The 24,789-nt window shown below is 34.0% G+C and overlaps 2 protein-coding genes across 2 annotated transcripts in view; both read right to left on the bottom strand.

Moving 5' to 3' along the window:
- The window catches only part of LOC139855771 (constitutive photomorphogenesis protein 10-like), a 166,690-nt gene that overhangs the window by 49,440 nt on the left and 92,461 nt on the right, over positions 1–24,789 (bottom strand). The window lies entirely within an intron of this gene.
- Positions 1,167–11,295, bottom strand: LOC139852083 (probable CoA ligase CCL12). The gene is made up of 11 exons (XM_071841306.1): positions 11,012–11,295; positions 8,607–8,736; positions 8,242–8,492; positions 6,798–6,871; positions 6,492–6,712; positions 5,799–5,893; positions 5,486–5,702; positions 5,263–5,388; positions 2,581–2,679; positions 2,278–2,484; positions 1,167–1,280 (listed from the first exon to the last, which is right to left on the bottom strand). The coding sequence occupies exons 1-11, from the start codon at positions 11,284–11,286 to the stop codon at positions 1,167–1,169; spliced, it is 1,809 nt and encodes a 602-aa protein (XP_071697407.1). The 5' UTR covers positions 11,287–11,295.

Genomic DNA, 24,789 nt, shown 5'->3' with positions numbered 1-24,789 from the left:
ACTCCGATGCTTAAAAATCTCACCTGTTGATGCTCCAAAATGGTCCTGCACTCTCAGCCCGAATGGACTGTTCTCAACAGACTGCCTGATGTCCGAACTGAACAAGCAGGCCTCGTCTTTGCAGGTTATCCAACCCACCAATCTCAATCCTTTGGTCCCGCAAAAAATAACAATTTTCGTGTGGAGAGCGAAGCAAAATAAACTACCCGCTAGAACCGAGCTTGATAAAAAAGGTATCGATTTACATACATTGAGATGTCCGGTTTGTGATAATGATATTGAATCACTTCATCACTCCCTCATTACATGCGAATTTGCAAAAGATTTATGGGAAAAAATTCGAAAATGGTGGAATCTTGATAACATACACATCACGTCTTTAATCGATATTGCAAAGTGTCATAATCCTCAATTCAACACATCACGTTTGGATCACTTGTTATTATATATGGATTCATCGGAATGATTGTGTCTTCAATTTAAAAAATGCTAGCTCATCAAAATTGCTCTCGGATATTCAAAGTAAATGCTACGAATGGATAAGCTCCCGTTGGAAAAAAGGCTCCATGGAATGGCTCAAGTGGATCTCCCACCCTCGTTGGTATGATGCTTGTCATAAGAAGGATGGTATTGGTTAAGGTAGGTTTTTTATGCCGGATTCTAACGGTCTATTCATGGTTAGGGTCTAAGTGGTTGTTCGGTTCGGATGCTTTGTCGCCGTTGTCTCGGTACTGTGTTCTAATCGTCAATCAGCTTGAAGTATCAAGTTGACTCCCATGATGAAACCGGAAGATGAAGGCTTTTTCCTACTAAAAATTGTTAACCAATACTCCTTAATTAAGCTATTTCGTGTCATTGTAATTTTTCATGTCTTTGTATATCTGGTATAGGCATAGATCAAGTGGTAGCTTCTGCAGTTGTATTTGTTGTTCATAAAGAGCTTTATAGCTCCACCATTGTACTCTTTTTCTCCTTTAATAAAATGATTTTGTTGGCTTTTCAAAAAATAAAAAATAAATACGAGTAACAAATGTGTTTCATGTATAATGTATGAAGAATCAAGCTTGTATAAACATAAACACATGTTATGAAAGCATTGCTTTTTATATAAGTTGTAGCCGAAATCACCAGAGATTATTTCGAAGTTTATATAAAACTCGATGTGGTTACATTTTACTACGAGTTTGAAGCTCTTCCTTCAGTTGATCCCTTAAAATTCTTCTCATTAACTTGTTAGAAGCAGTTCGAGGGAACTCTGGAACAATCTTGACAAAACTCACCTGTTTATTAACAAAATCAGAAACATGTGATTACCACCGTGTTTGGGTTTGCTTGTTTAAGTGTTCATTTAATTATTTCTTGTTTTTCTTAAACAAGATAAACATTCTCAAACACTCTTTCAAAAAGTTTTTTTTATGGGCTGAAATAACGAAAACATTAAAAAACTGTCTTTTCATCAATAGATGAAAAACACAAACAACGTTACAATCTCCACACACACGTTGCAAGGCTCGAAAGCTATAAACGATCCCTATCACTAACCAAAGAGCAAAAGCAAACTAAACCCGAGCGTTGAGCAACAAGATCACTAAACAATCCCAAACTACAAACAAATATCATATCCAATACAAAAGGTCAAATCTAACTAAAAAACGACAAACAACACAAAATTAACAAACCGATCACAAACTACCGTGCAACCTCTTTACCTTTCTGGGTTTTTATTAGTGTATGAAATTGTAATAAATTTATTAGGTGCATGAACTTTCAAAAACCTTTATTGTGTGTATCCAGTTTTCATTATTGTTAATTGTATGTAGTTTGTTGGCTTAGGGACTTTGTATCGATGCCACGTGAATGCTTTATATAGATGTCAAACCAGCCAAATAATACAACCGTCAATAATCGAGAATTTCACTAGCAACATATTTTGGGGTGGTCAGGAAATGGGTCGAAAAAGGTTAAGGTTTAACCCAGTTATAATGCGTACATCTGAGTAAAAAATATTTTCCTTTCCCCGAGTAGCCTGAACAAGGAAAACCTTATTCGTTAACCCGTTTAGAAAGGATACTTTTTGTTGTTTACCCGTTTACTGGTACACACAATATAGTTTTTGTCATAATATGTTACATACTTGCATTACATTTTAAGACACTTGGACCTTTTAAAAACTGCTTATCTTCTTACTTTAGAAAGGATAGCAGTTAAGAATAAGTAGCTTGGTAGCTGCTTAATATTCAATAAGCACATAACAAGAAATGTAGATTAGGAGAAAACCTTGAACAATGGGTTTAGGTTTTTCTGAATAGCCTTCGAAAATATCATCTTTAGGTCCTGTGATTGAGTGTTAAAACCGTTCTTTAGTACCACAAATATGGCTAACAGTTCTGGACCACCGGTTGCAGGTGCAACACTAACTGCAGCTGTTTCCATTATGCTTCCATCAGCTTGTTCACAAACACACTCAATTTCTATTGAACTTGTCTGCATACACAAATCCCTTTCTTAATTTTATATAAACCGATTAATAGCTTATATCCCTCAGAGCATAATTATTACAAAAAAAAAAAAACTGTATACCTTTATGCCACCAAGGTTCATGGTATCATCAGCCCTGCCTTGTACAACCAAATAACCTCCGATTGTTTTCTTGATGATGTCACCATGTCTCCTTAGTTGCTAGACACACAAAAAATGTTATATCATCATACCCTCAATAAAACATTCAGCAAAAAGGGTTATATCAGTATCAAATGTTACCCCAAATTCTATTGTATGTATACAACTTTATAAGTTTATATTGTCATTTGGGAAGTATCAAATTTTCCATAATTTGCTTTTATGTGTACAAGTATATAACCTCTTATAACCATTATATTAGTGACATGGCACCAGTTTGATACGTGATTTTTCTTTTAATATTTTTTATGAGTAAGTTATCAGATACATTATGTAAGGGGGTGTAACAAATAATCGAACCCAAATAACTAACCCGAATTCGAAGCATAATTTGGCCACCCAAACCTGAGTAGCCAGAATTTGAATAACTTGATTTGAACTGGGTTACGGAAAAGTATTTTAAATTGGGTTAACCCGAATAATCACAAAAAAGTTGATTAATTTACAAATATAACTATATATATGTATACAAGTTATCTATGATTTAATATGGTTACATCTTTATATAGTGTACATATATATAAATTACAATGAAGATCTATAGCCCATTGGTTGGAGCCATGATATCCTTGCAAAAGTTCTCAAGTTCGAATCTTGTGATGGTCAAAGAAGGGTTGAAAACAGCTAGGAGTAATCCTTACTCATACATTAAATTATGGGGTTGGTTTACTCGTTCTCCCGAATAACCTAACAGGAAGAACAATATACGATAACTTTATATTTGTATTATACATTTGTATCATTTTGTAAAGACAGAACTTCAACGATAGTCCATATCGTTTGTCGAAAACATCAAGTTTCGTCCTTAAGCTATTTTTTAATCATGGATAGTTTTGTAGTTTGGACTTGGGCAAATGACATAAAAAGATAACCTATTTTCTGTTTTTCAATTCTAGGTAATCTATTTAATTCGGATATAAGAAAATGAGTCTTTTTCAAAAGTTAATCAAAAAGAGGAGTTTCGTTAACTTTTGTTAACATTCTCAGTTAAGTGTCAACTTCGCATAACATGTCAAGTCCTTTATCGAGGCACGTTTTTTACGAGTTTTTGACTAGCGTTCTGGAGGCGCGTTTTCAACTCACGATTTCGAGGCGCGTTTTCGAGACGCGTTTTTCGGCACGCGTTTTCGAGGATCGTTAACGCGCCTCGAAATCGTGCCTCAAAAAACGCGTGTCGAAAACACAGGTCGAAAACGCATGTCGGAATCGCGCTGAAAACGCATGTCGGAATCGCGCCGAAAACGCATGTCGGAATCGCGCGTCGGAATCGCGCGTCGAAAACGTGCTTCAAAATCGCGAGTTGAAAATGTTGGTCGATAAAGGACTTGACATGTTATGCGAAGTTGACACTTAACTGAGAAAGTTAACAAAAGTTAACGACACCCATCTTTTTGATTAACTTTTGACAAAAGACTCCTTTTTTATATTTGAATTAAATAGATTACCTAGGATAGGAAAACAGGGAAAATAAGTTACCTTTTTATGTAATTTGCTCTTTGAACTTCAATCAAGGCCATAGTCCCTCTCACTAAGGTATGTTAATTATTTTCGTTAAACCAAACACGTGTTGAACATGAGGGTATTTTTGTGTTCTTAACTTCCCATTATCTTTTTAACTCCTTCATCTTCCATCAAAAACCTAAATTAACAAAACCCTAATTGCTTCTTCTTGTGTATTACCATCGCCATTAACCATCTAAAAAATTGAAGAAACAAAAGTATCACGTGAAGAAAAAGACGAAAAAAATGAATCTTGCGCTGCTCAATCATTCCATCTTTTAACAAACGACATAATTCTTCAAATAGTAAAGAAATTAGTGAAATTGGAAACGCTATTTAATTTTCAATAGCACTTCAAAATGATTTTCTCCCATCGTTCTTCAAGTCAACACTCTTTCATTTACTTTTGATTCAAATTTGAACATCAATGGCTTCAAGAACGACGGGAGAAAATCGCTTTGAAGTGCTATTATAAATGAACAGCATTTTCGGTTTCACTAATTTGTTTGCTATTTGACGAGCAATGTTGTCTGTTGAAAGATCGAATGGTGAAGCAACGAAAGATTCATTTTTTCCTTTTTTTTCTTAACAAGATACTTCGGTTTCTTTCATTTTTTAGTTGATTAATGGTGATGCCAATACACAAGAAACATGAAAAAACAATTACGATTTTGTTAAATTAGGTTTATGATGGAAGATGAAGATGAGCGAGTTAAAAATATAGCGAAAAGTTAAAAAGACAAAAATACCTTCACATGTTTGGCACATGACTAGATTTAATGGTAATAATTAACATCCCTTAGTGAGAGGTAATATCCTTGATTGAAGTGCAAACGATAGGACCATCCATGATTAAAACAAAGCTAAAGAACGAAACTTGATGTTTCGATGTTTTTGACAAACTACAGGGACTATCCTTGAAGTTTTGTCTTCTGTAAATTTTAAATTTTGTTCATAATGCGAAATTTATGATATCATCTTATTCGGGCTAATATACCCTATCGAACCCAACCCAAACCAAAATAACCCAATCCCGAATAAACCAACCTTATTTGAACCGGGTTACGGGTCACACATTATTACCATTCCTTTGTAAATCGGCATTCCCTTGAAGTAAATCTTTTCATGATCTGCATTAAGTAGTCTTTCAGATGCTCCCATATATAGCGGAAACAATCCCACTTCACCAACACAGGGTACATCATCAGGCTATCATATACATCAAAAACCAAAAGTATTAAACTTTAAAAACAAGATAATAAATTTTTAAGATTGGAAACCTTCTTTATAAACTGATTGATCTTACGTAAGGAACTACATATTCGTCAAATATGACAAATCCCGTCCCCATTGAAGCAGAGCTAAATGTACCAAACGCTTGTGGCTGCAGAAGATTCCCTTGAACGTAAGAAGACGCAAGTTCGGTACCTCCACAACATTCAATGATCGGTTTATAGTATGTCTTTGAAGATAGCCAAAGGTCATCATCGATATTAGATGCTTCACCCGTAGACGCAAATGCCCTGCACATATTTGAAAATTAAAATGCATAAAGATACAAATTTTTATACCAAAAAAAAAAAAAAAAAAAAGGGGGGGGTAACAAATGAGGTTTTCACTTTATCTTTGTCCAGTCCAGCCCTTCCATACAATTTTTACTTTTCCAAGACTTGACTATGCTAGGAACAGTGCCCAAAACTGTCACCCCTGCATCCTAAAGAGTAAAAAAAAAAAAAAAAATGATGAATGGAAACTTGCATAATACGGTATACAGCTTGGGTATTGTTGTTGTTTTTTGTGAACATCGATATCAACATCGAATGCTCTCATTTGTCACCTACACACGCGTTAGAGGAAACCAACTCGCGACGATATTGGCAGTACCATCGAAGGTTGAGAAAACCCCAAGAGACCTTCCAATAATCGCATTGATGTTGGCAGTACCATCAAAGGTTGGAAACTCCCTGCTTGGAGTGAGAATGGAACCTGGGTTGGCAGTACTCCAAGTTGGATCACATCCCATACCACTCAAGCCAAGCTTCGGTGGTGGGTATTCTTTTTTATTAAAGTTGGTCACTAAAAATTATTATAACATTTTGATTAAAGTTAATCGCTTTTTTAAGTTACCTTATTACAGCCTTACTTTTTTCATACATTTACTCCATTTCAAAAATTGGTATTTATTCAGAAGCAACATGAGCGAATTTTCCGAAAAAGTTGACTAAAAAAGTTGACTAAAATTGGTATTTTTCTCATACATTTACTCCATTCCAACCTTATGTACTTGTAATAAGAAGATATTAAGAAGCAACCTGAACGAATTTTCCGAAATCATGACCAAGTGGGGAACCATGATAAAGAGCCAATGTTGCACCAGTAAGAAAACTCGAATAAAGTAAAATGGGTCCCATGGCCCATCCCAAATTTGTGGGCCAACAATAAACATCGCCAGCCTGAAGATCCAGATTAGCCCATCCGTCAGCAGCACATCTCATAGGAGATAGTTGTGTCCATGGTATAGCTTTTGGATCTCCTATATAAACAGAAAATAAAACATACAAGTAACTCGAGAAAATGAAATATATAAGTAACTCGAAAAATGAAATAACGTCTTTAACCTGTTGTTCCTGAAGAGAAAAGTATGTTTGTCATCGTGTCGATTGACTGATAGACTGGAGGGCAATAATCAGGGCTGCATTTATATAAGTATTACAAGATCTAATCGATGATTCCGTATTTGAAAACTTATGAAGTATTTATGATCGGTACCTGGGAAGATGTTTTGCACCCGAAAGAAAATCGCCCCATGAAATATCCAACAACAACAACAACAGTACCCAGTACCACTTGAGTGGTGTATGGGGAGGTGAGATGTAGACAATCCTTCCTTTATCCGAGAATAAAAATAAGTCATTTCTCCACCCAGAAAAGTAGAGAAAGTCATCACTCTCTTTATTCGGCGGATAAAGAGATTGCTTCCGAGTGGACCTCCGGCCTTTAAAAAAAAAATAGTAAAATAAAATAATAAATAAATAAATAAATAAATACATAAAAATTGAGACGCCATGAAAATGGTAGAATCAAATTTTCATGGGTTTAAAAGCCTGCTTGAAAATCAATTTAGGCTCTAAGCGGCAGTCAAGACGCCACTTAATCGACGTTTGGTGTTGCCTCAATAAATAAAGCCAAAGGACCTTGTAAACAGAACACGAAAGGTATGCCGGGTGGAAGTTGTTGCACAAGCAAAGAGCCAACCACCCGTAGCAAAGCAAAGCGCCACTCATGCACCTTTACGGTAGACATCCCCGAAGCCACACAACTAAAAGAAAACCACTCAAGCTCATGAGCAAAGAAGGTCGTCCTCAGCCATAATGACCCCAGGATGCACCGAACGATACGAGACACACACCCACACCCCCACCACACACACACGCACCCATCTATACACACCCCCATACACACACACACACCCAATAAAACATAAACCTATATACAAACCAGCATACAACCGTACATAAACATACCTACATACATGCAAGAACACGTACCTACGTACATACAAACACCAACAAAACAAGCAAAAACATACATACAAACCTGCACAAAAAAAACAGCCTAGCAAAAATACATAATCAAAACCTACAATTCTTCAAAAAACAGAAAACCTACAAACATAGACATAAAAAACCTACACTACAAAACCTACATACATACCTCCCAAAAACAAACGTACAAACCATGCATACATATCAACAAACAAACGTGCATACAAACACACAAAAAAAAAAAAAAAACCTACTCGTCTACTAGTACTAGTAGATGTAAATAATAAAAAAGGTAATGATAATGATACTAGTAATAATAGTAATAATTATAATAATAATATAAGTACAAGTAGTAGTAAAATAATAGTTAATAGTAATAAATAATAAACATAATAATAATGACGTCAGCTACTTTATCCCTTTCATACTTTTATTTATTTATTTATTTAAAAATAAGCATCTTGTTATGGCTATATATATAAAATAATTTTGGGTGAAGTTTGACACGTATTCATACATTACTTGTTGTCGCAATTCCTTGAATGTCATCTTGTTTACATTCAAATGATCAAATCTTTCATCACGCCATACAATCGCAACATTTTCATCCGTTTCATTAGTTGACAGTATACAACACTCCGCAATGTTCAAAACAGAACCGGGAAGCCACGTGCCCCCGGGTTTTGATTTGTCAGATGTATTTAATATACAGTTTGGACGTTTCTGAAATTGGATTGAAAGCTTTTCTAACACAATTGACCAATATACCTGAACAAGTATCAAACATTATATATACATTTAAATATTTTTATATTTAGATTTATAAAATAAAATGAATTAACTGTCTGAGCATACACAGGTAGGAACAAAACAAACACTTGCCTCTGGATGTTGAGCAGAGAATTTATGAAACTGTTTAAAACTTGTTATAGGATCTTTGTAATCTGCACCTAGAAGCTTCGGTCCATGAGTTTCCATAATGCGTCCCAAGTTTGACTTTTTAGAATCAACGCTAATTTATCAAAAAGAACCCATAGTTTAGTTCACTTAAATGAATTTATGCGAAATTAATAATTTATAATCTTCAAACACTAATTATGGTCTGGCCTAGTAAATGTGTGAGTGGTTAGTTAATCAGTTAATACTTTTACAAACTTAAGGTGCACCCCAATTTCTTTCATTGTTTAGTAAAAAATGTTAGCACTCTGATAACTCATCTTCAAATACAAGTTATTTCAACTAGTGCACTTAAAATGAAGTAATATAACTTACACTCATAATCACACAATCACATACTTCATTTGAAATTGCAATTTTGAAATTACAAACGGCAACTTTTAACAATTGAGATATAGCTAGACTAGATCCATAAAATTTGTTAAAATCTTAAATCTCACTTACTTAAACGATGGAGCATATTATTGACATTGACAATGACAGTACATTATCAAAGCTAACACTATGTTCGATCTTTTAATTTTTTTTTTTAATTAATTTAACTAGTTTTTGAGCCCGTGCGTTGCACTGCTGCTCAAAATCTGTTTGAAGATTAGTTACATAAAAACATAATTTTTTTTTTCTCTAGCGATATTAGTTCACAATAATGACATATAAATGAATAACAACACAATAATGAATATGTATCGTAAGTGGTCTACTAATTCACAAGTAGTAATTAATCTATATGGCTTGCTATAGAGTAAGGGGCTGTTTACTTTTTTTTTTCTTAAACAAATTATATTTTACTCGTGAGTTATTATAATGATGTGTTCTACTATAATTAATCATATTTTTAATCATTGATTAGTTACAACGATCTCTTGGATTTACCCGTACTAATTGCTCTCATTTGTTTTATTAATTTCTTTATTCTCTAATATTGTTATTAATCATTTATTTAATGAATTTTAATCACAATCATTGAAAATTTGACAAGTGTAAATTCCACTTGTCATTCATCCCTTAAAAAATGGTTTTGTTGACAAGTAAGCTAAACAAATCTCTTTTTTATATAAGTATATAGATTGGATTTTAACATTCCAAATTCCCTGTTGACAACCGAACACAATGAGTGTGTTTGGTAGAAACTAACCTCAAGCTTGAGGACTTATTTTCAAATTGAAAGTTGAAGCTTATTTTGATAAGTGTTTAGTAAAATAGTCAGAGTCAAAAGTTTATAGCTGTGAGTTAAATTAGTATGACACAAATATATATAAATAAAATGTAAAATAATATAATAAAAGGTTTTTTTTTTTATAGTAATTTTCCTTTCTTAGGCTCGTTGTATCTACAAAAGCTAGTTTTTTTTTTTTTTTTTTTGAAAGGCAAGGAAGGCCTCAAAGTAGAGTTGGTGGGGATTGAACCTGAGTCTCCTTTGAAAATTCCAAGCACCCAACCACTCAACCAACCATTTGAGTTTCTACAAAAGCTAGTTTGGAAGAGGTTATTCATTAAGACCCTAATATTTCTACCAACTCTACCTTTTATTACAATAACAAAGTGCTTATAATTAGGGGCTTATTAAAATAAATAATAAGCAAAACTTCCTATAAATTCTCATAACGTCATATTCATATAAGCTGTCATCCATACACAACGATCCAAACACGTACAGTGAAGAGTATAATCCAGATTGAAAGTATGTTTGATGTGCCTAATTACATGGACCTAAACCTAGAACTAAACATTTGATTGGCTTATACATTAAGGGTGTGTTTGTGTGAAACTAGCTGGAGCTGGAGCTTATTTTAAAAATTGGTAGTCGAAGCTTATTATTTTTTGTAAGTGTTTGGTAAACTAGCTGGAGCTTTTTTTTCCAGTTCATAAGCTCTACTTTTTCATAAGCTACTATAGGTACCTTATTTTTTAAGAGTTTATGATTTTCATAAGCTCTACTATTTATGTCTACCAAACAAAACTTATGACTTGTAGCTTACTAAAATCATAAGCTCAAGCTCCATAAGCTCCGATAAACTGTGTGACAAACGCACACAAACAGGACATTATTATGTGTCAAAAAGAGTATAAGTAAGCTCAAGTTTAGACCTATACTTTTAACTTTCTAAGGCATAATATTCAGCATTACTCATCTAAATTTAATAATGTCAACGGAACAAATTTACAATGGAATTTAGATTCCACCAAACTCCGCAAACCAAACGGGACTTTACATACCCTTTCAAAATGAAAAATATTCATTTGACAAAGTCGTACATTAATTTAAAAATAATAAAAATAAAAATAACAAAAATTCGTACAATTCAGATAGAAACCACATTGTAACTTACTCAGATGGAAACCAATATAGGGGAGGACCATGGATAGATGCATCATAGTTACCGTACACCGCGTTGTAGACGAGCTGATGCAAAGAATGAGGATGAGATGATTTAAGCAGCCTTTGAGAAGTGATTTGACGCCATAACTCAACTGGGTTTGAATTAGTAGTTTCACTCATGATGAATTTAAACTTGATTAGTAGTGATTTTGCGTCATTAGGTGTTAATCCAGCGTTTAGTAGATCTTGTAATTCTAATTCTTGGATGGTTTTTGTGACATCCATTTTTATGTTGTTTTGTTTTTCAGTAATACTAATTTTTTATGAGTTTAAATAGGGAAATTTAAATGGTAGGTACCGTGTGTACACGTGGCATTTGACTAATTAAATTAAATTAAATTAAAATTGAATTGAATGAAATGAAAATGGCGTGATTGTTCGGCAGCCAAATGGCCTTTCCAAATGTATGAAAAATTATTCCATGGCCAATGAATACAGTCTAGATTATTGAGTATTTTCGGAAATTTATGTACTCCCTCCGTCCCAGATTAATTGTCTCCAGACAAAAAACACACAGTTTTAGGAAATCCCACTAACTTTATTTCTCCACCAATGAAATATCTTCTCTCTCCATATCCACCAATGAAATATCTCCTTTCCTTTCTATTTATGGAAGTAGACAATTAATTTGGGACATCCCAAAATGGAATACTGGACAATAATTTAGGGACGGAGGGAGTATCTTTGAATGCTTTGAAACTAAATATTAACATCATGTGTTTTCGTTTTTCTCAAATGCTCGGTTGTGTACAAGTGGAACACATTTTTACAAAAGTTGTTCAAATATTAATAGGAAATAACTATGCCAATAGTCCCTGCAGTTTGCAACTATTTTGCCAACAGTCCCTGAACTAAATATTTCACCTGCACAGTCCCTGTAGTTTGCAGATTGTGTGTCAACAGTTCAAAGCTCAAACGACCGTTAAAGCAAATGTTAAATCAGACCATGTGCTGGTCACACTAGGGTTATTTCAGTCTTTTTCATACAAGTTATGTAATCTACAACATATAAAATTTTGTAGTCGACTACATAAAACGTATAATTTCTTTATGCGAACCTTTATTCGCACTTTATGTCGCTAACCCGTGGCGGACAGAGCTAGCAGGTGACGATAAAAGTACTTCCACATTTCGAACCTCGGGAGAGAAGTCCAATACCAAGACCACTTCTTTCCCAAGAAGTCTTTATGCATAAACTGTACTCGACAATAACAAATAATAAGAAGAATGGCTAACCGTTTGGGCTTTGAACTGTTGACACCGAATTTGCAAATCACAGGGGCTGTCGGGGTGAAAAATATGGTCCAAAGACTGTTGGCAAGATATTTGTAAACCATGAGTACTGTTGGCACAATTTTGTCTATTAATATCGAGTTTGTTGACCTATACATAAATACTCATCTAAAGAGTCGTCGACAATACCGTATGCTAATTGTTGTATCGTCGAAGTGCAATTTTGAAAAAAATAAAAAACCAAGCACCCCGATAGCATCCATCGGATGATGTAAATATTTAAAATATTATATATATATATATATATATATATATATATATATATATATATATATATATATATATATATATATATATATATATATATATCTGCAGTATTGGTATCACTCAGAGGGGACTTAACCACTTTCGCAATTATATGTCACTCATAAACGCGTTAGGAGGAAACCCAAATCTCAACAACCATGACAGTACGACTGAAGGTTGGGAAAACCTCTCCGAGAAACTAACTGATGACAGTACCATGACAGTACGACTTGCGCCTACTCGTTGATGATAAACAGTGGGTATTTATAGTTAAAAAGGATATAACCGTTGCAATGACAAACTACTATTTTTTCCATCCAAACGGCTTCTTTTTTCTCGTGCTTCTTTCTTCCTCCACACGACATAATGCAGGGTGAGTTGGATGAGGGCAAGCCATGACGGACACACTGACATTGCCACCCTCGAGTGCAAATGTCACGGCGGTAAGTAAGGTAGGTGGTCTTATACCGCTGGATTGAAAAAACAGAATCTAAATTAAAATAGAAATTATTATCTAATTGAAAAGTGTCCGCTCTGGTGCCAATTATTGGAACTGAAATAACATTTTTAGGAATAGCAAACACACACACTTTTTTATTCACGACGAGACTCGAACTCACAATTTCAAGATTGATAAGTTCGCCGGATACCACTAGGTCAGAATCCCTTTAGACATATTATACCCGTTTTATTATAAGTGTCATATTTTAACTTTTAAAAGTTTATATTAAGTTTACATACTTTATTTATATCACAACGAATTGGTTTTTAAAAAATGTTTTAATTGATATAATTTCTATCAATATTAGATATAAAAAAAACAAAAACAAAAAATTAAAGTCAAAATTGCTGGAAAAAAAGATGTTAAAACGTAATACTTAAACTGTAACGGATAGAATAACTATGAATGTTGACGCCTGAAAATTCTTTCTGAAGATGAATCTTAAAACTTTCAAATTTTACGATGATTATTACCTTTGCATTTGAATTCTTATACATATTTAAATACCATTTTAATATTTTTTTTTAATGTAACACTTGATTTGTGACGATACATCACCAATAATAAGATTAAGTTACACTTGTTTTAAGAATGCGTTATAGTTATAGTCGACACTAAGGGTGTTTGGATGAAACTAGCTGGAGTTTGAGTTTATGGCTGGAGCTAGAGCTTATGGGCAAGAGATGGAGCTGGAACTTATTTTTAAAGCCGATAGCTGGAGCTTATTTTTTTAAATCCGATAGCTGGAGCTTATTATTTTATATAAATGTTTGGTAAATTAGCTAGAGCTTATTTTTCAGTTCATAAGCTCTACTTTTTTTCATAAGCTATTAGAAGTAGTTTATTTTTTAAGATTTTATAATTTTCATAAGCTCTACTTTTTATGTCTACCAAACAAAACTTATGACTTGAAGCTTATTAAAATCATAAGCTCAAGTTCCAATAAATTCTCATAAGCTTCAATAAGCTTGTATGCCACACATACCCTAAACTAAGTTGGAATTGTTAGGAGACAACTTGTTAGAATGCGTTGTATATTTGCTGGATTCAAAATTTCAATTTTCAATTTATATTTATATTTATACTTATTATTAATTATTAATTAAATTGATAAATATTAGGGTGTATTCGGGGCCCGAGTTTCTTAAAGTTTATGAAAGCTTATAGGACCTTGAGCTTATGATTTAACAAACTTCAAGTCATAAGTTTCGTTTGGTAGACATAAAAACCAGAGCTTATGAATTGGAAAATAAACTCCAGCTATTTTACCAAACACTTATAAAAAAATAACAAACTCCAACTACCAGCTTCAAAAATAAGCTCTAGCTCTAGCCCATAAGCTCTAGTTTCAGTTTCAGCTACAAGTTTCAGCTCCAGCTAGTTTCATCACACCCACCCTTAAAATGAGTGAAATAAGTTAAAAGTCAAAGTCAGAGGCGAATAATGTAATTATTACTGTAATAGATAGAGATCATCGGTATAATTTGAATAAAAAATACAAGGACCATCGATGTAATCTACTTTATTAAAATAATAATTTACAATACTCTAAGTTGTGAGGCGACTGTTATAATTGTCTAATAGTAGATCGCATTATAAGAGCACCCGGTGTGGTAGTGTTTTTCCGCCACGTTCGCTCACCGACGTCAGGGACGGGATGTTCAACAACACCGCGCCAACGTCCTTCCCCGGCATCGTTGAACCACCGTCGGCAATCCGACATTGAACTTAACGATAATTACTCCCTGCGTCCCTATTTAATTGTCACCAGACAAACAACACATAGTTATAATAAATTTTACTAACTTCATTATCCACTAACAAAATATTTTCCCTCTCCACTATAACCTCTTTTAATTGGTTAAAATACTAAGTGGACAATTAAAATGGGACGTCCCAAAATAGTATACTGGACAATAATATAGGGACAGAGGGGGTACCATTTAATTTTAAATATTTTTACCGTTAAAATTTTAAATATGTTTTTAGTTCTTTTTAATCACTTTTTCCACACCTATACAAACACATAAACCATTTCATATTTACACATATTCACTCTCACTAAAACATATTTTATATACAGTCTCACTAAAAACTTTAAAACCATCATGTTCACTAACATTGTTACTTTCGGCGTTCATTCTGGTGGGTATTTTACCGACGATATGATGGAACATGTTGGTTGAATGTGGGTTAATGCACTAAACGATAAACTTAAGTATGATTAACTAAAGTGTGATTAACCAAAGAATATGTTTTGATGATGACACATACATATGGATAAGTGATGACTGACATCTTAACACAAAACACGCAAGGTCACTAATCCATACTTTATCTTGCAAACGACCAAGTCAAACATAGGTTAATGAATGAAATTAAAACTTCAGCTAAACACACGGTCGAGGTACGGTCGACCGCATAGTCAACCGTGAAAACCCAAACTGAATTGCAACACAGTTTTGTGAAAACAAGTTGCACGGTCGTCACCACGGTCAACCGCAGTGCGATCGCAGTTCTCTCTGTTACCATTTTCGACCAAATAAAGTTTGACTAGTTCCCGACATCTATAATTCATGAAACCTTTCTCAACATGCTTAGAATAGATGCCTTCTTCATACTCAACCGAGTTTTGGTCATAAAAACACTAATTGTGATTAATTACGCCTAATGACATCTTAATGACAAATTAACCAAGATTGGGCATAACACATAAGTGTTAATCAACAACTTGTGATCTTAATTCTTATCTAGATATCTTTAGTCTGATCATCAAGTACCAACACACTTAAGCCAATGTCACTAGAACAATGATTGCTATTAGAAATGACTTAGTGATTAATTAAGGCTAAATAAGGAACAATGCTCTCAAGGTTAACTAGTAAAGACTTGTAATCTTAAAACATACTTAGATACATTTAGGATGGTCACCAAGTCCCAACTAGAGATTGCTCTTCCCTTGTGCATGTGTTGGACATTAATGTATGCTTACACATTAATCATGTAATGTGTTATATTGCACATTAAACTTATTAAGTGCTTGAATTATAAGTTGTGCAAGTATCTATATGATTGATCCTAGAATAACTCTCTCTTGATATGTGAGTATTACTTGCAACTTGCCAATATGCTTAATACTCATAAACTTGTCAACTTGATTAATATGTTTGCTATGTGCTCATTAGTTAGGATTCAAGTAACTAACATACTCCAATAGATTAAGTGTAAAATGGTTCACAATGAAAGTATAGTCAATTGTCTATTTGATCTAGTCTAAGTAACTAAGGGTGATTGCTTATGACTTAACTTTGATGTCTCTACATGCTTCATGAATATCTTATAGAGACATTGTTCAATTAATCTCTAACTAAACTTAAAAAAGATCATGACTTGTAATTAATTGAAACTAGGAAATTAATGACATAGTGACTAGTCTTTAGAATTGAACCAAAGACATTAATGTGACTAACTAAGTCTTGACCAAACTGAAATTTCCCTAAATATCAATCAAGACACTTCTCCAAGAATGTTGGGTTTACCACTTTTGGAATGATTAGTCACTTTCATGCATTAAGACCAAATCTCACACACTTAATGCATATAGTACTTGTATAGGATGTTTGGTTTCTTTTGCAGATGATAGAAGGAGTAAAGGTGCCAAAATGTGGTGTTCAAATTTGAGTCAAACGGCTATACAACGGATACCTAATTTGGACTGGAACAAGCACGGTCGCACCACGGTCGACCGTGCAGGCAACCGTGTGTCAACGGCTATTTTTTGAATCTCATTATAAAAGGCAAATATTTAAGAGCATTTGAAGATGACCTCTTGCATATTTCAAAGGCTTATCTCCAGTGATCACAAGTGCATCAATTACTACTCAAATGTAATCAAGCAAGAGAAGATTCTATGATCTTATAGATATAGAATTGGGTTGTTGTAAACTTACTAATCAAAATCATTTATCTTGTGAGTTTACTTCATATAATGTTGTCCTAGTTTTGTGTTAGGATCATCATTGCAAAGTGTATAAGTCTTGTAACTTCAATTAGTAGAAGCATAGGCTAGCTTAGTGATCTACTTCCTTAAAGGGACTTAGGAAGTTGATTAATCTTATTTGGAAATTAATACTTGTCCAAGGTGAAGACAAGTTGATCTAGGTTGAAGTTGATCTTTCAAAGAGAAAGAAAGATTAGGTTTGTTGTCTACCAAAAAAGTTGAAGACTTGTAAATTGGATCTCCATCGGGTTTGGAGAAAAGTGCTTAGTGAAGCAACAAATCCCGATTAGTGTAATCGGGGAGTGGATTAAGGTGGATTAGTTAACATCCACCCGAACCACTATAAATCCTTATGTCTATGTTATTTACATTACTTCATTTATCATTTTGAACATATACACTATACACATCAAGTTTGAGTTGAGTTGGTTGATCAAAGTTAAATCGAATTTGGTGATCAATTGAAAAAGTGTTAAAACCGTATTAAGTAACTATTCAGCCCCCCCCCCCCTCTAGTTACTTACAATTAGTATCAGAGCGGTTGCTCAAATCATTGCGCTACAAACGATCGCGAAAGTGTCAAAATTCGTTTTGTGCAAAAACTTGAGTCAACGATTCTCGGATCAATTCAAACTATGGGATACTTGAAAGAATTGGTGAAAAAAGCACCAATCTTTGATAAGATGAATATTGATGTGTGAAAATTAAGATTTGAGTCTTATCTCAAATCCAAGGATTACTACTTGTGGAGAATAATCAAAGTAGGAGACTTTGTACCACAGGCTAGTTCAAGGCTAGTGAAGTCAATATTTCAAAACAATGATGTTTTGAAACAATTTGATGCAATTTCACTACTTCGTGGAATTCTTCCTAGTGAAGAAAGGTTAAAGATAATTTCATGTGAAAGTGCTAAAGAATGTTGGGATTCACTATGTTCTCAAGAAGATTTAAACTCTAGATGTTTAAAGGGTAAAGGAATTGGGAAGGATTTGGTAAAGGTTGGTGATTCTCAAGCAAAAGTGTTGGATGGAAATGAAGAGTTTTGCCTCATGAGTTCTTTGAATGATTTGGATCAAGATGGTCAAAGTGAAGAAGAGGTTGAATCTTCATTCAAAGAAGATGACGTCTCAAGCATGGATTGTAATGAGGTACATGTATTCTATCCTTTTAATTATGAAGAATTGTTAGATGATTACAAGACCATTAAATTTGTGTATGATAGTAGTCGTGACAAAGTAAAACTTTTGGAGAAAGAATTACACAAAGTTAGACAACTTAACAAAGTTTTAATTGATGAAAATAACACCTTGAAAAGAAAACTTGAAAGGATAACTATTTGTGATTCATCAAGAGATAAACATGAAATGAATATATGTCACGACTCTAGCAAACACAATCTTGTAATCAAAGTCCATTGTCCATTATTAGGAAAATTGAGAATATGGGAAAAATGGACCAAGCTAGCAATTCCATGGTAGGGATAAGTTAAGGATTAGGTAATCTTAAAATCGATCAAAATCAATGATCAAAATGCTAATGAGAATAACCTTCTCAAAAAGACTTTGTATTAATGAAAGGTTTTTCTTACAAATGCAAAATTGTTTTTGAAAAATGATTTCAAAAGATTAGTGTAGGAAGCTTACTTGCTTAGGATTGTGTGTTTATGTGAAAATATGTATTGCATGATAAATACTAGATTAATGCGTTTTGTGTATACTATATAAATGATTAAATATGAATATATATATATATATATATATATATATATATATATATACATACATACATATAGATATAGTATATTACGTGTCATTGATGATTAAACATCGGGAGGATGTAATCATTCAATGTTTGGAAAAGAAAACTTGTCCTCAAGTATTCTATAGAACCTAAGAATCGTCAAAACGCGTTCAAAGAAAGAAGAAGTGAAGAAACAAGTGATCAGAAGGATCCACGGCAGCACCACGGCTGACCGTATACATGACCGTAGACTCCTGTCATGTACGTGTGAAAATATCTGCACGGCTAACACCACGGTCGACCGTGCTTCGACCGTGCGTGGTCTGATTCTATTTTAAATTAAACTAAACCCTCACTTATATTTCTTTTCAACCCACTTCAAAACACACACACCTACACACGGCTGAGGAGATTGACCGCACGGAGAAGAACGCTCTTTCCTTCAATTTTAATTCCTACTTTCGGTATGATTCATCCTTGCTTTCCTAACATTCAATTGTGTTTGTATGATAAATTAGGGTTATGAAGAAACCCTAACTAGAATGAATCAAAACCTAAATTGATGCAAACAATTGAAATTGTTCTTGAAGAACAATTTAGAAACGATTGTAGTAATGATTATTGTGTATCTATGCATTGATTTAACTTTGGATAATTCTAGGGTTCATTATACATCTAGGTTAGATTTTCATAGAAGCATTGTTCATATGATATGAATGACATTGTTGCAAATTGAGTGTAATAATGTTGAATGTCAAAACATGTGTTGATGATGATTTCAAAAGTCTAGAACACATATGAACTTTGTGAAAATCTTAATCTAGTTGCAAACTCATTGACACTAATGAAGAGTGAAAATGTGAAGAACATTAACATCAAAACGTCTAAGTATTGATGATGATTAAAGTTTGCAAAACTTGTTGCCTACAATTGAATTATACACCTTGAATTAATTTGGAGTATCATCGTGTAGATAATGGCAAGAACAAGGGATGTTCAGTCAAGAGGCGGTGAGAAAAGGTATGATCCTCCAGCTGATGCAAGACAATGTACACTTTACAACAAGAAATGGCTCAAAACAAGAACAATAGCAGAAGGAAGAATCATAAGTCTTGAAGCATTCCCTGAAGTAATTGACAAGCTGTTTCAGAGGGATCTAGGTTCGTTCGTTCTAATCAATGGACCTATATATCCTAAGTTAGTAAGAGAATTCTACGCCAACTATAGCTTCAACACAGAAACTAAGATGGTAAGATTTCATCTTAACAAAAAGTGGTGGGAATTTCCTCTCAGCACTTTTGGTGAAATTCTGGGAGTTCCTACTGAAGGAATGGAGTTCTACAGTAGATGACACAAACTAGAGCATCTTCCTAGGTTTATCTAAGCTACCGATGTATTAACCCTGCTTTGCAAACCTAACGCCAATCACTCAGAAATCCTATATTCTGAACAAAATCATTGACCACAACATCTACTGTCGACTAGGAAACCACTCTCACATTAATGTCACCCAAATTTTTGTCATGTGGGCAATTGAATTAAATATAGGGATTAATGTGGCATTTTTGATGGCATCACGAATGAGCAATCTGATGACTGAATCAACTAGATCTCTTCCGTATGAAATGCATCTAAACAGTCTGTTCAGCTACCTCAAAGTAACACACACTATTGTTCAACAACCTTCATTCGAGCCACTGGATAAGTCAACTATCATTCGAAGTGGTCATCGAGCAGAATCCTCTAGTGGAAGAAGATCAAATCTTCAAGAGGATCTCGATGAGATTAAGAACTATCAACCAGAGGAAGAATCGGATGAAGAGGAAATAGGAGATGAAGAAGCAAACTTACGGGAACACCAAGAATTTGTGAATTCGAATTTCGAAACCAAGATCGACAGGATTCTGAAGCGAGAGGAAGAGATCAGTGAAAATCACTCTAGGTTCAAGAAAGCATTGAAAGGATTTGTCAAAACAATTTCTTGTAATAGGTCATAACTTGTGTGTTTGGGATAATAATCTTTAGTTGTGTACTATGTGAAGTGCTTAAATGTTGGCACTAAAACAATTATGTGTAAGATAACTAGTATTGTGATGTTTATTATGTACTTAAATTGGTTTTGCTTGCAAATATATAAATCCGTCACTGTATGGCTTCTCTCACAGTCGACCGTGATTCGATCGCAGAACACCTGACAAAATTGGCTTGTCCTAACACCTTACACAAATTCAATGATCAATAGATTGCAAGAGAACAAATTGATATCTCTATCAAAGTACTCTCAATCTAGCTACCTACCCCATTAAAGTTTACTTGACAACATTCATCATTTGTCTATTAAAGCAAACACATACAACAAATTCACTTCAACTACTCCAAACATCTCTTTGCAAAGCAAAAGTTTTCTTTACAATGAGATCTATTGTTGAAGGGAGAGAAGTTCTTACACATCATCTTACTACATATTCTCTTGAAAGCTTTTCAAACATCAAGTGGGATGCCTTTCTTAATCTAAGAGGTTCACTCTATCCGTTTCACATCAATGAATTCTATGAGAATTTTTAATTCTCACAAAATAATGAGAAAATATCATTTTCTCTTTATGGAAGAAGTTATTCATTAACGCTTAAAGAATTTGAAAATATTATGGATGTTCCGAATGAAGGTTGAACATTCTTTCTAGAACCAAATTCGTTCAATGAATTTCCTGAATGGGTAAAGAAAGACAATGCACTAGATATTATGTGCAATGGAACTCTTAGACCCGAATTCACCAAAAAGGATGGATTCCTTTGTCAACATCTTACATCGACATATGATCTCTGGCAATAGATCATCACTGAAAATATTTATGGAAAGGAGGAACTACTGGATCGACTGGATGCAAATGAAGTCACCTTCATATGGTGTCTGCTGAACTCCACAAAAGTGAATGTTGCACACTTCATGGCATCAAGAATGCAACATGCAAGTCAACATTCCCACATGCCACTTCCGTATGGTCTCCATCTAACCAAGCTTTTTGCATATGTTGGAATGACATCTCCTTTTCATCATTCCATTCAAGTCTCTTCATATCCAATATGCAAAGCTTCAACCAAGCATATCCAAGAACCTCCTCTTGAAAATTCACCCAACTTTTGTTCTCTTTCGACACAGGGATAAAATAGTGTAATTCATGGAAACATTCTAAAACTTGGTCGAAGATTATCACGAATTGAGGACAAGGACAAGGGTCACTCCTCTCATCATGAAAATTGATCTTCTTTTGACTATCATGTATTATCTATGTATGAAATATCTGTGCTTAGTACGTGCTTTGAATAAAATATGTGCTTGTTGTGTTTTAATATATATGCTTTTCCAATGTGCATAATTTAAGGGGGAGTTTTGTTATAAGGGCGAGCTTAGTTCTAGGGGGAGCTAACCTTTTTTCTTCGACAAAAGGGGGAGAAAGATGGATACAAGTGATTGTTAACACTTGCGTATTTATAGCAAAATGTCCCTCATCACTTGTATGTTTGTCATCATCAAAAAGGGGGAGAATGTTGGTTGAATGTGGGTTAATGCACTAAACGATAAACTTAAGTATGATTAACCAAAGTGTGTTTAACCAAAGAATATATTTTGATGATGACACATACATATGCATAAGTGATGACTGACATCTTAACATAAAACACGCAAGGTCACTAATCCATACTTTATCTTGCAAACGACCAAGTCAAACATAGGTTAATGAATGAAATTAAAACTTTAGCTAAACACACGGTCGAGGTACGGTCGACCGTATAGTCAACCGTGAAAATCCAAACTGAAGTGCAATGCAGTTTTGTGAAAACAAGTTGCACGGTCGTCATCACGGTCAATCGCAGTGCGACCGCAGTTCTCTCTGTTACCATTTTCGACCAAATAAAGTTTGACTAGTTATCGACATCTATAATTCATGAAACCTTTCTCAACATGATTAGAATAGATGCCTTCTTCATACTCAGCCGAGTTTTGGTCATAAAAACACTAATTGTGATTAATTACGCTAATGACATCTTAATGACAAATTAACCAAGATTAGGCATAACACATAAGTGTTAATCAACAACTTATGATCTTAATTCTTATCTAGATATCATTAGTCTGATCATCAAGTACCAACACACTTAAGCCAATGTCACTAGAACAATGATTGCTATTAGGACTTAGTGATTAATTAAGGCTAAATAAGGAACAATGCTCACAAGGTTAACTAGTAATGACTTGTAATCCTAAAACATACTTAGATACATTTAGGATGGTCACCAAGTCCCAACTAGAGATTGCTCTTCCCTTATGCATGTGTTGGACATTAATGTGTGCTTACACATTAATCATGTAATGTGTTATATTGCACATTAAACTTATTAAGTGCTTGAATTATAAGTTGTGCAAGTATCTACATGATTGATCCTAGAATAACTATCTCTTGCTATGTGAGTATTACTTGCTACTTGCCAATATGCTTAATACTCATAAACTTGTCAACTTGATTAATATGTTTGCTATGTGCTCATTAGTTAGGATTCAAGTAACTAACCTACTCCAATAGATTAAGTGTAAAATGGTTCACAATGAAAGTATAGTCAATTGTCTATTTGATCTAGTCTAAGTAACTAAGGGTGATTGCTTATGACTTAACCTTGATGTCTCTACATGCTTCATGTAACATCCCGCCTTTTTCCGTTTACCTTCCGTTATACATTTTCTTAAAGTCCGTTATATATTTATAACACCTTCCGTTAACATGCGTTTTAAAATATCTCGTTTAGGTAATTCACGCAAACGCTTAAAACTTGAAGGACTAAACTTGCCAATGGACCAAAGTGGTGACTAGGTCAAGGTGGTCAAACCTCATCCCTTCCACTCATTCATCCTCCTCTTTCTCTCTTACTTTCACTTTTTACTCTCAAACACCCAATTCAAAGAATCATCATCTAAATCATTTCAAGGAAGCAAACATAAAAACAAATTACATATTCGGAATCCTTGCATCTTCCTCTTCAAATCCATACCAACTTTATTGCATTTGGGTAACTTTTTAAAAACACTAGATTTTGTGTTCTTGATGTTTTTAACTTATAGAAGTGTTAATTAGTGTCTATGGCTCAAGTCTAACATGATTATGTGATTTATATGCTCGATCTCGTTATTTTAGTGTAACTAGCATGAACTTGAAATGAGTGTGTTTGATCTTGAGATTTAGTTGTTTAAATGTTGTTAGATGTTAAAAGTGCATGTATTAAATGTGTTACTAGCATCACTAGCTCCAATTTGATGTGTAGGTTGACTTGAAAAGACTCAATAAACTTAATTGCAAAAGTTGTGATTTTGAGTTAGGGTTTGATAGAAGTAAAATGGATTTTTGATGCACCAAATGCTATGCAATGTTGTTTGTAAGTGTTTAGTTGTATTGTATGCGTAATTACCTACGAAACGGCGTATTATATGTGTGCATTTAATTCCCAAATCATCAAAGTGCATCTATGAACTAGAAGGCATTTATGGTGAACATTTAATGAACTATCAACTTGGAAATTCGATTTTTGCAAATGATGCTTTTGATTGATGAAATGTGTTTAGTTGTGTTCCTCGTCAAATTACCTTTCCAATGATATAAGATACGTGTTCTAAGTGTTTACGGTTTGTGAATTGTACTTAATTGAAGTTTGGATTTAGACTTGAACAATTGAAACTGACCAGGCATCAGTTCACGTTGATTGCCGCGGTGCGGCACTCTTTGGTCGCGGCGCGGCATTTTCCGTGTTTGGTTTCTGATCAAGCTTACACTTTTATGAAAAATGTTTGTTATGCTACGCACCTCCGATTCACATGTAACTTGTTCTAACATGCTTATATATGATTAAAAACCTCAGAAAAATAGTTCGGGTCCCGACCCGAACGTGTTGACTTTTTC

Source organism: Rutidosis leptorrhynchoides, chromosome 6, assembly GCF_046630445.1.
Source record: "Rutidosis leptorrhynchoides isolate AG116_Rl617_1_P2 chromosome 6, CSIRO_AGI_Rlap_v1, whole genome shotgun sequence".
NCBI classification, from domain to species: domain Eukaryota; kingdom Viridiplantae; phylum Streptophyta; class Magnoliopsida; order Asterales; family Asteraceae; genus Rutidosis; species Rutidosis leptorrhynchoides.
Note: the sequence above shows the minus strand (reverse complement) of the source record. Positions and strands in the feature narration are given on the sequence as shown.

Bases quoted from the DNA above. Each gene is read 5' to 3' on its own strand.
- LOC139852083 (XM_071841306.1), bottom strand. From the start codon at position 11,286: ATGGATGTCACAAAAACCATCCAAGAATTAGAATTACAAGATCTACTA. The intron at 6,713-6,797 runs GTTAAAGACGTT...CTGTTTATATAG, and splicing joins TTTCTCTTCAGGAACAACAG to GAGATCCAAAAGCTATACCA. The intron at 2,485-2,580 runs GTATACAGTTTT...TTGTGTATGCAG, and splicing joins TGAACCTTGGTGGCATAAAG to ACAAGTTCAATAGAAATTGA.